We start from the raw sequence: 15,406 nt of genomic DNA, 5'->3' as shown, positions 1-15,406 counted from the left end.
CAAATCAAGAGATAATTTATTTGAGAAGGGCCTTGGTAATTACTTGAATTTTTTCTATTCTACTATGAGATTCTTCAACCCAGCCAGTAAAGGTGTCCCCAAAGATCAGAAGGTAGTTATAGCCTCGACAGGCTGACAATTAAGTGAAGTCTATCTGCCAGTCTTCATGTTAGGTAGGTTTCTTGTTGCTGAACAGGCTGAATTAATTAACTAGAGTGGCTTAGGGCCTCCAGGATTATTACAGACACAAGATGGATAGGCTTTACAAACTTGACAAAAATATTTTTCACAGCTGATGGAGATGGTCTCTCCCAAAGTGACAAGAATTATGGAGTGCCCTTATTACTTCCTGTTGGAGGGCCTGGGAAGACAGAGAACCGCTCCCAATTTATACAATCTTTCATGTTTTAGGATATATTCACATTTGATAACCCATTTCTTTTTCTTGTGAGCATATTGCAGGATGGGGAGGTTGTTAGACAAATTTGGAATAAGGGCCACAAAACGTTCCCAGAGAGGGTGGCTGAAGATTGGTCAGGGTGGTGGAAAAATTTGTAAGAAAAAGTTATAGGGAAAGACACAAACCTTCTTGGAAGGCCGGGAGGTTTTGCAAAGCTTCGGGGAAGAATGAGCTGAAGGCAGCTGTCCTTACCCTAGGGCAAAGGGTGAGGAGTAGATACAAAGGAATGTAGAGGAGTTTATCTAAATAGCTTGTTTATTCATGTTGTCCTAAAACTGATCTCCTAAAACTGACCTTTGATCATTCATGTGCAGGACTGCTCTCTACTTGGGGGCCTACGATGTTTATTACCCACAAATTGTGTTTGTTCCAAGCCTTTGTCATTACATCTGTAGTAAACAAATGCGAGCATCAATGGCTATTCACGGCTGCATTCTTGTAGGTGGTGATAAGTGGTACAGTCCCCTAGCTGCACTGTTAGGTAAAATACCTGTGTCTGCATACTTCTTTCATCCCTCGCTCAGCCAAATTCTGTGGGATGGACTCTGCAGGTGGTGGCCCTAGCTGCTTGGTCAGCCCTCCTGTTTCTCTGGGCAATTTTATCTTGGCCCTTCTGGTAGCCCCACCAATGAACTACAGCTACTTTTGTAGTAGGTGGACAGCCTGGGATAGGGTAAAAACCTGCGACCCATATTTAACAGAAGTATCCTTTGCTGTCAAAAATTCCTTTTTCTTTTCAGATGGCTGTATAAGTGTGGAAAACTAAAAGGGCTCATTTGAACTGTGTATAAATAGTAACTATTGGTTTATTTCCTAGTTCTAGGGCTCTTGTCAGGACTAAGAGCTCTGACTGCTGAGCTGAGGTTCCCAAAGACTAAAAATTTAAAGTTTTATAAACAAATAGAAAACGATTTTGGTGGAAATAATTATAAGTAGTAGTATTTCAGCAAAGCTGAGAAATGGGCACAATGGAAACTAAACGAGTGAAATGGCTCAATAAATAAATTTGTATTAACGAAGGTAATAAAATCATAGTATACTGCTTGTGTTTGTAGTAAATAATATTTAATTACATTACAGCATTTGCTGACTACAGGTTTAGTTTAAAATTATGCTATAAGTACTGAGTTGCTGGAGGGGTGGGGAAGGGCAGTTGAAAAAAAAAGTTGTTCCCAAGTACATGTCAGTACCAAAGGGCAATTTCTAGAGTTTATATGGTATAAATACAGAAGTATTTCTCCTTTGTGTATCATATTTATTTATTTTTATTTTATTTATTTTTTTAAGATGGAGTCTCACTCTGTCATCAGGCTGCAGTGCAGTGGCACAATCTTGGCTCACTGCAACCTACACCTCCCAGGTTCAAGCGATTCTCCTGCCTCAGCCTCCTGAGTAGCTGGGACTACAGGTGCACCCCACCACGGCCATCTAATTTTAGCAGAGACGGAGTTTCACCATGTTGGCCAGGATGGTCTCAATCTCTTGACCTTGTGATCCACCCGTCTCAGCCTCCCAACATGCTGGGATTACAGGTGAGAGTCACCACACCTGGCATGTATCATGTTTTATACATTTACACACACATGTATAACAAAAAAAGTATCAGTTGTTTCCATTTTTGTTAAATTTTTACTAAGAATGGTTGTTAATCATTTATTTTGTTTGAAGAAGGTGTTTACTATAATAGACAAGAGTTATTTCTGAAGTCAAAGTTGCTTGTGTTTTAATACTGGTTTTGCAATGTGACCAAGTCATTTTTCTCTGTGGCTCTGTATCTTTCTCCGTAAAATAAGTACCTATGTTATTGAGTTACTGTGAGAATTAAATTTATTAACACACATAGAGTTTTGGTTAGTCTTTGGTACAAATTAGCTATGATTAATAAAATTTTACATGCTGAATTACATTAATACATGCTTTAACACAAATGTATTTTCATTACATGAGTTTTTCAACCAATGGATGATTATATATTTAAATTTTTAAAAATGTGTTTACACACAATGAAATACTACTTGGCAATAAAAGAGAAAAAATCTTGTCATTTGAAACAATATGGATAAATTTAGAGGATATTATGCCAAGTGCAATAAGCCAGACGGCAAAATGCTGGTTACTGGATGCTTGTTTATTCAGAAAAAAAGAGGCATTTGGAGAGATCTCTGTAAAATAATACATAAATACAGTTGACTAAGTTCAGAAAATTTATTGTACAGCATGGTGACTAGTCACCATGTACGGTATATGCTTTACAATAAATATAGAATATAGACTATTCTGCATGAAAAAATAAGTTTTGCTATAAGTATGTCATAGAAAGTTAATGTAAAATATCTCGACAGGCGGAGCCAAGATGGCCGAATAGGAACAGCTCCAGTCTACAGCTCCCAGCGTGAGCGACGCAGAAGACGGGTGATTTCTGCATTTCCAACTGAGGTACCGGGTTCATCTCACTAGGGAGTGTTGGAAAGTGGCTGCAAGACAGTGGGTGCAGCGCACCAAGCATGAGCTGAAACAGGGCGAGGCACTGCCTCACCCGGGAAGCACAAGGGGTCAGGGAATTCCCTTTCCTAGTCAAAGAAAGGGGTGACAGACGGCACCTGGAAAATTGGGTCATTCCCACCCTAATACTACGCTTTTCCAATGGTCTTAGCAAATCGCACACCAGGAGATTATATCCCATACCTGGCTCAGAGGGTCCTACACCCACAGAGCCTCACTCATTGCTAGCACAGCAGTCTGAGATCAAACTGCAAGGTGGCAGTGAGGCTGGGGGAGGGGCGCCCACCATTGCGGAGGCTTGAGGGGGTAAACAAAGCGGCCAGGAAACTCGAACTCGGTGGAGCCCACCGCAGTTCAAGGAGGCCTGCCTGCCTCTGTAGACTCCACCTCTGGGGGGCAGGGCACAGCCAAACAAAAGGCAGCAGAATCCTCTGCAGACTTAAACGTCCCTGTCTGACAGCCTTGAAGAGAGCACTGGTTCTCCCAGCACGCAGCTGGACATCTGAGAACAGACAGAGTGCCTCCTCAAGTGCGTCCCTGACTCCCAAGTAGCCTAACTGGGAGGCATCCCCCAGTAGGGGTAGACTGACACCTCACATGGCTGGGTACTCCTCTGAGACAAAACTTCCAGAGGAACGATCAGGCAGCAACATCTGCTGTTCACCAATACCCGCTGTTCTGCAGCTTCTGCTGCTGATACCCAGGCAAAGAGGGTCTGGAGTGGACCTCCAGCAAACTCCAATAGACCTGAAGCTGAGGGTCCTGACTGTTAGAAGGAAAACTAACAAACAGAAAGGACATCCACACCAAAACCCCATCTGTACATCACCATCATCAAAGACCAAAGGTAGATAAAACCACAAAGATGGGGAAAAAACGGAGCAGAAAAACTGGAAACTCTAAAAATCAGAGTGCCTCAGCCCTCCAAAGGAACGCAGCTCCTCACCAGCAATGGAACAAAGCTGGACAGAGAATGACTTTGATGAGTTGAGACAAGAAGGCTTCAGATGATCAAACTACTCCGAACTAAAGGAGGAAGTTCGAACCCATGGCAAAGAAGTTAAAAACCTTGAAAAACAATTAGACGAATGGCTAACTAGAATAATCAATGCAGAGAAGTCCTTAAGGGACCTGATGGAGCTGAAAACCAAGGCATGAGAACTACATGACGAATGCACAAGCCTCAGTACCTGATTCAATCAACTGGAAGAAAGGGTATCAGTGATGGAAGATGAAATAAATGAAATGAAGCGAGAAGTTTAGAGAAAAAAGAATAAAAAGAAACGAACAAAGCCTCCAAGAAATATGGGACTATGTGAAAAGACCAAATCTACGTCTGATTGGTGTACCTGAAAGTGATGGGGAGAATGGAACCAAGTTGGAAAACACTCTGCAGGATATTATCCAGGAGAACTTCCCCAATCTAGCAAGGAAGGCCAACATTCAAATTCAGGAAATACAGAGATCGCCACAAAGATACTCCTCAAGAGGAGCAACTCCAAGACACATAATTGTCAGACTCACTGAAGTTGAAATGAAGGAAAAAATGTTAAGGGCAGCCAGAGAGAAAGGTCAGGTTACCCACAAAGGGAAGCCCATCAGACTAACAGCTGATCTCTCGGCAGAAACTCTACAAGCCAGAAGAGAGTGGGGGCCAATATTCAACATTCTTAAAGAAAAGAATTTTCAATTTAGAATTTCATATCCAGCCAAACTAAGCTTCATAAGTGAAGGAGAGATAAAATACTGTACAGACAAGCAAATGCTGAGAGATTTTGTCACCACCAGGCCTGCCCTAAAAGAGCTCCTGAAGGAAGCACTAAAAATGCAAAGGAATAACTGGTACCAGCCACAGCAAAAACATGCCAAATTGTAAAGACCATTGAGGCTAGGAAGAAACTGCATCAACTAACAAGAAAAATAACCAGCTAACATCATAATGACAGGATCAAATTCACACATAACAATATTAACCTTAAATGTAAATGGGCTAAATACTCCAATTAAAAGACACAGACTGGCAAATTGGATAAAGAGTCAAGACCCATCAATGTGCTGTATTCAGGAAACCCATCTCACCTGCAGAGGCACACATAGGCTAAAAATAAAGGGATGGAGGAAGATCTACCAAGCAAATGGAAAACAAAAAAAAGGCAGGGGTTGAAATCCTAGTCTCTGATAAAACAGACTTTAAACTAACAAAGATCAAAAGAGACAAAGAAGGTCATTACATAATGGTAAAGGGATCAATTCAACAAAAATAACTAACTATCCTAAATATATATGCACCCAATACAGGAGCACCCAGATTCATAAAGCAAGTCCCTAGAGACCTAGAAAGAGACTTAGACTCCCACACAATAATAATGGGAGACTTTAACACCCCACTGTCAATATTAGACAGATCAACGAGACAGAAAGTTAACAAGGATATCCAGGAATTGAACACAGCCCTGCACCAAGCAGACCTAATAGACATCTACAGAACTCTCCACCCCAAATCAACAGAATATACATTCTTCTCAGCACCACACTGCACTTATTCCAAAATCGACCATATAGTTGGAAGTAAAGCACTCCTCAGCAAATGTAAAAGAACAGAAATTATAACACTGTCTCTCAGACCACAGTGCAATCAAACTAGAACTCAGGATTAAGAAACTCACTCAAAACCGCTCAACTACATGGAAACTGAACAACCTGCGCCTGAATGACTACTGGGTACATAATGAAATGAAGGCAGAAATAAAGATGTTCTTTGAAACCAGTGAGAACAAAGACAGAACATACCAGAATCTCTGGGACACATTCAAAGCAGTGTGTAGAGGGAAATTTATAGCACTAAATGCCCACAAGAGAAAGCAGGAAAGATCTAAAATTGACACCCTAACATCACAATTAAAAGAACTAGAGAACCAAGAGCAAATACATTCAAAAGCTAGCAGAAGGCAAGAAATAACTAAGATCAGAGCAGAATTGAAGGAGATAGAGACACAAAAAGCCCTTCAAAAAATCAATGAATCCAGGAGCTGGTTTTTTGAAAAGATCAACAAAATTGATAGACCACTAGCAAGACTAATAAAGAAGAAAAGAGAGAAGAATCAAATAGATGCAATAAAAAATGATAAAGGGGATATCACCACCGATCCCACAGAAATACAAACTACCATCAGAGAATACTGTAAACACCTCTACGCAAATAAACTAGAAAATCTAGAAGAAATGGATAAATTCCTCAACACATACACCCTCCCAAGACTAAACTAGGAAGAAGTTGAATATCTGAATAGACCAATAACAGGCTCTGAAATTGAGGCAATAATTAATAGCTTACCAACCAAAAAAAAGTCCAGGACCAGATGGATTCACAGCCGAATTCTACCAGAGGTACAAGGAGGATCTGGTACCATTCCTTCTGAAACTATTCCAATCAATAGAAAAAGAGGGAATCCTCCCTAACTAAATTTTATGAGGCCAGCATCATCCTGATACCAAAGCCTGGCAGAGACACAACAAAAAAAGAGAATTTTAGACCAATATCCCTGATGAACATCAATGTGAAAATCCTCAATAAAATACTGGCAAACCGAATCCAGCAGCACATCAAGAAGCTTATCCACCATGATCAAGTGGGCTTCATCCCTGGGATGCAAGGCTGTTTCAACATATGAAAATCAATAAACGTAATCCAGCATCTAAACAGAACCAATGACAAAAGATATGATTATCTCAATAGATGCAGAAAAGGCCTTTGAGAACATTCAACAACCTTCATACTAAAAACTCTCAATAAATTAGGTATTGATGGGACGTATCTTAAAATAATAAGAGCTATCTATGACAAACGCACAGCCAATATCATACAGAATGGGCAAAAAAGGGAAGCATTCCCTTTGAAAACTGGCACAAGACAGGGATGCCCTCTCTCACCACTCCAATTCAACACAGTATTGGAAGTTCTGGCCAGGGCAATCAGGCAGGAGAAAGAAATAAAGCATATTCAATTAGGAAAAGAGAAGTCAAATTGTCCCTGTTTGCAGATGACAAGATTGTATATCAAGAAAACCCCATCGTCTCAGGCCCAAAATCTCCTTAAGCTGATAGGCAACTTCAGCAAAGTCTCAGGATACAAAATCAATGTGCAAAAATCACAAGCGTTCTTATACACCAATAACAGACAAACAGAGAGCCAAATCATGAGTGAACTCCCATTCACAATTGCTTCAAAGAGAATAAAATACCTAGGAATCAAACTTACAAGGGATGTGAAGGACCTCTTCAAGGAGAACTACAAACCACTGCTCAATGAAATAAAACAGGATACAAACAAATGGAAGAACATTCCACGCTCATGGGTAGGAAGAATCAATATCATGAAAATGGCCATACTGCCCAAGGTAATTTATAGATTCAATGCCATCCCCATCAAGCTACCAATGACTTTTTTCACAGAATTGGAAAAAACTACTTTAAAGTTCATATGGAACCAAAAAAGAGCACACATTGCAAAGCAATCCTAAGCCAAAAGAACAAAGCTGGGGGCATCATACTACCTGGCTTCGAAGTATACTACAAGGTTAGAGTAACCAAAACAGCATGGTACTGGTACCAAAACAGAGATATAGACCAATGGAACAGAACAGAGCCCTCAAAAATAATGCCACATATCTACAACCACCTGATCTTTGACAAACCTGACAAAAACGAGAAATGGGGAAAGGATTCCCTATTTAATAAATGGTGCTGGGAAAACTGGCTAGCCATATGTAGAAAGCTGAAACTGGATCCCTTCCTTACACCTTATACAAAAATTAATTCCAGATGGATTAAAGACTTAAATGTTAGCCTAAAACCATAAAAACCCTAGAAGAAAACCTAGGCAATACCATTCAGGACACAGGCATGGGCAAGCACTTCATGTCTAAAACACCAAAGACAATGGCAACAAAAGCCAAAATTGACAAATGGGATCTAATTAAACTAAAGAGCTTCTGCACAGCAAAAGAAACTACCATCAGAGTGAACAGGCAACCTACAGAATGGGAGAGAATTTTTACAATCTACCCATCTGACAAAGGGCTAATATCCAGAATCTACAAAGAACTCAAACAAATTTACAAGAAAAAAAAACAAACAGCCCCATCAAAAAGTGGGTGAAGGATATAAAAAGACACTTCTCAAAAGAAGACATTTATGCAGCCAAAAGACACATGAAAAAATGCTCATCATCACTGGCCATCAGAGAAATGCAAATCAAAACCACAATAAGATACCACCTCACACCAGTTAGAATGGCGATCATTAAAAAGTCAGAAAACAACAGGTGCTGGAGAGGATGTGGAGAAATAGGAACACTTTTACACTGTTGGTGGGACTGTAAACTAGTTCAACCATTGTGGAAGTCAATGTGGCGACTCCTCAGGGATCTTGAACTAGAAATACCATTTGACCCAGCAATCCCATTACTGGGTATATACCCGAAGGATTATAAATCATGCTGCTATAAAGACACATGCACACATATGTTTATCGCGGCACTATTCACAATAGCAAAGACTTGGAACCAACCCAAATGTCCAACAATGTAGACTGGATTAAGAAAATGTGGCACATATACACCATGGAATACTATGCAGCCATAAAAAAATGATGAGTTCATGTCCTTTGTAGGGACATGGATGAAGCTTGAAACCATCATTCTCAGCAAACTATTGCAAGGACAAAAAACCAAACACTGCATGTTCTCACTCATAGGTGGGAATTGAACAGTGAGAACTCATGGACACAGGAAGGGGAACATCACACACTGGGGCCTGCTGTGGGGTTGGGGGAGGGATAGCATTAGGAGATATACCTAATATTAAATGACAAGGTAATGGGTGCAGCACACCAACAATGGCACATGTGCACATGTATACATATGTAACTAACCTGCATGTTGTGCACATGCACCCTAAAACTTAAAGTATAATAATAATAAAAAAAGAATGTAAAATATCTCACCTATCACTGTCTCCAAGAAATTTCCTTCTTTTGACACTGAGTCTCGCTCTGTCACCCAGGCTGGAGTGCAGTGGCGCCATCTCAGCTCACTGCAACCTCCACCTCCCGGGTTCAAGCAATTCTCCAGCCTCAGCCTCCCAAGTAGCTTAGATTACAGGCGCCCACCATCACAACTGGCTAATTTTTGTATTTTTAGTAGAAACAGGGTTTTGCCATGTTGGCCAGGCTGGCCTCGAACTCCTGACCTCAGGTTATCCACCCACCTCAGCTTCCCAGAGTGCTGGGATTACAGGTGTGAGCCACTGTACCTGGCCTAGAAATTAATTTATAAGACATTTTCTTCTAAGAGATTTCAAAATTTGGATGAGTTTCTTCATATGATGCTTACAATATGCAACCCACTCATATTAATGCTTTACCTATTCTAGCTTATGTTTCATTTAACATACTTTGTTTAGAATTTCATAAAATTTTTCTTTTACAGAGAAAAACAATGCTGACTGCCTTAATCCTTTTACATGTGAACAGTAAATGACTCTTAAGTAATCTAAATGTTGCATTGATAAGCTATAAATACCCTCAAACACCCCACTTAAAAACAATAATTTACCACATTAAAACAAATCCAAACTTTTCATGAGAACCTAGAAAATCCATGTGAAATTACATGGCATGAAGAGAACAGTGAAAAAACTAACACAAATCAGGAGAAGGGCTGTGAGGTATACACAGCTGAGGATGAACACATAAAGACATCAAAAAACTGAAGATAATTAGAATATAAACACTGAAATCTTCTTTAAATTCAGAATGAGTCACTTTTACAGCCTGGGAACAGATGTCCTCTTAACATACAGAATTAATACCATTTCTTCACCACAGATATTTTCAATCTCTTACTTGGACCTACAAATAAACTCCAGAAAAATATTTATACCTAATTATGGAGCAGCTATTACACACCCATCACTTTCTTATGTTTGTTCACTGCAATTACATATCAAAACATCCTCATAAGTTATAAAGTGTTCCCAGTACTTACTTGAATTGGCCCAATAAATAAACTCAATTATGTTGATTATAAAAAGTGAAAGGAACAGTAACTAAACAGCTTATATATGGTTCCCCAATTAAACAAAATATTCTAACTAAATGTTACTTAACACACACATTGTGAACATCTTAAATTTATTTTGTGGGCTCTACTAAATTTTATAAAAATCATTCTTATAATTTCTGACCAGCTCACACAATAAATACTTAATGAAGTTAAAACAAAAAACTATGAGAAACAAGTGAATTATATCACTAGCATGAGTATAAGACAAAACAGATAATTTGCACAAGGAGATTCTCAACAATGATCCATTAGATTCTACAGCAATTAATTAAATACAAAGAATATAGTGTAGATTTGATTCCAGAATATTTTAGGTTTTTATGTTTCTAGTAAGTTATATATATTATTAAAAGAATATTTTTTGTCCCAATGTTGCTATTTTCTTTGGAAAATAGGTACAAATTTCCAAACACAATTGCTTGGTCTACAATTTTTTTATACCTAAGGTTTATCTTACAGCAATATGTTTATATACTTATCTCCATGTAAATCAAAACTAGAAGTCTGTACATGTTTGCCAGAAGAGATGCCAAATGTCCAAAGAAAAATATGGAACATTTAAAAACATATTTATTCAGGACACAGAAATGTCTAAATTATAATTATATTCTGATATAATTCTAAATACAATCATAAAATTACCTGTAATAAAAAATAATTTAATTGTACATTTAAAAATGAAGTGTATAATTGGATTGTTTGTAATACAAAGGATAAATGCTTGAGGTGATGAATAACTCATTTACTCTGATGTGCTTACATGTTGCATGTCTGTATCAAAGTAACCCATCTATGCCATGAATGTATACACACACCATGTACCCGCATAAATTTTTAAAAATAAATTTAAATATGAAAAATAATAAAAATTTAACATGAGAACAATATTCTTCAATTTATTTGCTGTTTAAAGCCACTGGAAAAAGAAATTACTAGAAATGTCATTAAACTATGTTACTAAAAGTACACTGTTACCATTTTTTACCTACACCCTTGAGTAAGGTTCACACACAATCTTAAAAGAGAATTTTAAAATTTACTGTATTTTATTACATAAATGTGCAACTGGTAAAAGCAATTTATTAGTAAAATTCATGATTTTTCTCTCACTATAATGCAGAAGAATATTACTCTGAACATGTACCTCATGCATCATGCAATGATAAGTCAACCACAAAGATGCATGCATCATCTCATGCATCTTTCAATGTCCTTACTCATTCATGTAAAAGTTCATGAATGATGCCCACCTAAAAAGAATCACTCATACCTCTGATGCAACAATTCATCACATGCTTTCATATAAACAATAAGTTGAATCAGTATGAAGTAATTTTAGAGTTGAATTTGCTTTTCAAAAAATCTATAATTTTTTCAAGTAAAAAAAGTATAATTTCAATGGAATAATTTCAAAAAGCTACTCCTTTTCAACTTATATAGAAAGAAATTATCTAACAGTTTCAGCTTTGGAATTTTTTTATACTTTACACTCTGATATACTGTAATGTTTCAAGTGTTAATGCCTTTCTTTCTACTGTAAATATTCTGACATTTAGTCTTAATTTCAGACTGAGTATCTTTTCATATTTACCGCATCTACAAAATATCTTCTAATATAAACTGGTTTTTTTTTAAGCTATAGTTTTTGAACAAATGCTTTTCCAAATTTATTACATTTGTAAAATTTCTTTCCAATATAAATTCTCTAATGTCAAAGAAAGTTTGGGCAACTGCTTCAGGGTTTTCTTCTAGTACGAACTATGCAGAATAAGACCCATGATGCAAGTACAGGTACTACAACCCTCTTACTATTTCTATTGTCTATCTTCAGAATACTCTTCTTCACTTTTAAGACCTGTATTTTCTAATAGGTCTTTCAACAAATACTACATTTATAATCCTTTTATTAAGTACAAACTCTCTGATATTTAGTAACACATGAGTAGGCATTAATGGCTTTTCTACATTTTCTATATTTGTACAATTTTTCTCAAGTATAAATGCTATCATGTGCAAAGAGGTATGAGCATTGGTTAAAGGTTTTGCCACACTTTAAATATTCCTAAGGGTTTTCTGCAGTAAGAATTATAATCAGTAAGATGTGACAAGCATTTGAAGGCTTTTCCACATTTTTCGTATTTTTATGGCTTCTCACCAATACCATTTTTCTTATGTTTAGAACAGATTGAGTTGCGGTTAAAAGCTTTGTCAATTTTTTCATGTGTAGTTTCTCTCCAGTATGAATTATGATTAGAAAAACTGAGGAAGACTTAAAGGCTCCCACATTCTTCACATTTCTAAAATTTTCCTCCAGTATGAGTTCTCTTATGTTGAGGAAGGTTGGAGTACTGCTTAAAAGCTTTCCCGCATTCTTTACATTTGTAGGGTTTATCTACAGTGTGAATTTTCTTATGTTTATTCAAGTGTGAGGACTGTTTAAAGGCTTTGCCACATTGTTTACATATGTAGGGTTTCTCTCCAGTATGAATTTTCTTATGATTATGCAGGTTTGCAAACACTTTAAAGGCTTTGCCACAATCTTCACATTTGTAGGGATTTTTTCCAGAGTGAATTCTCTTGTGTACATTAAGGGTTGAGGACCAATTAAAGGCTTTTCCACATTCTTCACATGTGTAGGGTTTCTCTCCAGTATGGATTCTCTTATGTGTCGTAAGAGTTGTGGACCTATTAAAGGATTTTCCACATTCTTCACATGTGTAGGGTTTCTCTCCTGTATGAATTCTCTTATGTTTAGCAAAGTCTGAGGATGTGGTAAAGACATTGCCACATTCTTCGCATGAGAAGGGTTTCTCTCCAGCATGAATTCTCTTATGTTCATTAAGGGATGAGGACCACTTAAAGGCTTTACCACATTCTTCACATTTGTAGTATTTTTGTGCAGAATGAATTCTCTTATGTAAATTAAGGGTTGAGGATTGGTTAAAAGCTTTACCACATTTTTCACATATGTAGGGTTTCTCTCCAGTATGAATTCTCTTATGTTTAGTAAGGTGTGAGGACCGAGTAAAGCCTTTACCACATTCTTCACACTTGTAGAATTTCTCTCTGGCATGAATTCTCTTATGTTTAGTAAGAATTGAGGACCAATTAAAGGCTTTGCCACATTCTTCACATGTGTAGGGGTTCTCTCCAGTATGAATTCTTTTGTGTTGAGTTAGGCGTGAGAGCACGTGAAATGATTTGCCACATTCTTTACATTTAAAGGTTTTATCTCCAGTATATCTTATCTTATCTTTGTTTGAATTTGAAAATTTATGAAAAACTTTGACACATATATTAGATTGAATTGTTTTGCTCTGGGTAGTTAATAAGCATTGGTTAATTCTATTATAACCACCTTTCTGCACCTTACACTCATTCATACTTTTACAAGTTTTTCTTAAATTCTCATGTCCATGTTTCTCATGTCCTTTTGGTATAAGTTTGTGGAATGAATCTTCTATGCCCTGCACTGTCCAAAGGTTTTGGGTGAAATGAGAACACACAGCTGAAAGAAATAAAAATAACAAATTATCCCACTTACTAGATTCATATAAATATACTTTACAGGCCAGGCACTATAGCTCAAGCCTGTAATTCCAGCAGTTTCCGAGGCCAAGGTGGGCAAATAATGAGGTAAGGAGTTCGAGATCAGCCTGGCCAACATGGTGAAACCCTGTCTGTACTAAAAATACAAAAAAAATGCGCTGGGAATGATGGTGCATGCCTATAATCCCAGCTACTTGGGAGGCTGAGGCAGGAGAATCCCTTGAACCCGGGAGGTAGAGGCTTCCATCAGCCAAGATCACACCACTGCACTCCAGAAAAGGTGACAGTGTGAGACCCCATCTCAATAAATAAATAAACAAATAAGTAAATAAATATACTTTACAAATCTAATACAATTACAAATCTAATATATAAAATTATACAAAGTATATCAGTAAGATGCTCAGTAAATACCACAGGCCATAATTTCTTTACAGACATATATAACAAAAATATACTGACCAAAATGCCTTTGTGTGAAATCTATAAATGAGTTAATTATGTGCAATGCCTCAGGTAAGCACAATTCCAAGAGCCACATAAAACACGAAGTAAAGTATGTTACATTTACCCACTGCAGCTCTTCCTCCCCACAAATATAGCATTGTGCTTTAGGAGTAAACTGCCAACACCTGGCTTCTTAGAGGAAAAATAGTGACACACGCGTTCCTACTTCTGGTTTTTGGAAATTATTACAAAAACTGGTTTCTGTCTCCAATAATACAGGGTGCTGAAAGAAATGGTGGTGAGTCTGCTGAGACCAAAGGTAAATGTTTCATGAGCAGACAGCAGTGCTAAAAACAGGGAACAGGTAGAGCAAGTGATTAGAAACCATAAGAAGAAACATGAACAAACTCTTTTAACTGAAGAATAAACACAAAATTCTAGACAAGACACACCCTTACAACATGTATGAGAGGCTCCCATAATCTCTATCAAAGACAACTGGTTTCAGACTATGTGAGGACAAGGCAACATTGTAAAGATTGTGACAAATAGCTTTTAGTTCATGTTCAAATAACAATATTACAATGTAGGCAAAATATTAGGGCAACATGGCCCAATTAAAAAATTTGAAAATTTTCAGAAAACAACTATAAATAATGAAGATATTCAAAATTTAAAAGTTTAACCTGAATAATGCTCAATGAGTGAAATAGAAACATATACAATTTATAAAATCAGAAAAATAAGAATATCAATGAAAACATTAAAAATATAAAAAACAAGTCATGAAGGTGAAAAATACAACAATAATGACTGAGACATTTTCAAAAGTAAAAAAAGGATGTAAAAACTGAAGATGCTCCACAAGCTTCAACTAGGATACACACACAGAGATTTATAACAAGACACATACAAGCAAAGTTTCAAAAGTCAAAGACAAGAAGAGAATCTTAGGAGTTACAAGGTAAAAGTGATGTGTCATTTATAAATAAGTGTGGTCTTATAAGATAACCAGTGAATCTGTCAAAAAAAAAAATTCCAGATGTCATGGAATTGTAATATAAAGTGGTGAAAGAAAAATAGCTTCGGCCAGGCACGGTGGCTCAGACCTGTAATCCCAGCACTTTGGGAGGCCAAGGTGGGCAGATCACAAGGTCAGGAGTTCGAGACCATCCTTGCCAACATGGTGAAACTCTGTCTCTACTAAAAATACAAAAAAATTAGCCAGGTGTGGTGCCACATGCCTGTAGTCCCAGCTACTCGGGAGGCTGAGGCAAAAGAATTGCTTGAACCCAGGAGGCAGAGGTTGCAGTGAGCCGAGATTG

General features: G+C 37.4%; 1 protein-coding gene across 7 annotated transcripts in view; it reads right to left on the bottom strand.

Annotated features, from left to right (window-relative positions):
• Positions 1-2,651: 2,651 nt before the first annotated feature.
• ZNF718 (zinc finger protein 718) overlaps positions 2,652-15,406 on the bottom strand; it is a 47,025-nt gene continuing 34,270 nt past the window's right edge. For all 7 annotated transcript variants that reach the window (XM_517040.9, XM_054683610.2, XM_063808496.1 and 4 more), the window contains one exon: positions 2,652-13,593. In XM_517040.9, coding sequence (XP_517040.1) covers positions 12,383-13,593 — 1,211 coding nt within the window. In that variant the 3' untranslated portion in view covers positions 2,652-12,382. The remainder of the gene's footprint in view (positions 13,594-15,406) is intronic.

Source organism: Pan troglodytes, chromosome 3, assembly GCF_028858775.2.
Source record: "Pan troglodytes isolate AG18354 chromosome 3, NHGRI_mPanTro3-v2.0_pri, whole genome shotgun sequence".
NCBI classification, from domain to species: Eukaryota; Metazoa; Chordata; class Mammalia; order Primates; family Hominidae; genus Pan; species Pan troglodytes.
The sequence above is the reverse complement of the archived record's forward strand: the minus strand, read 5'-3'. Positions and strand labels throughout refer to the sequence as shown.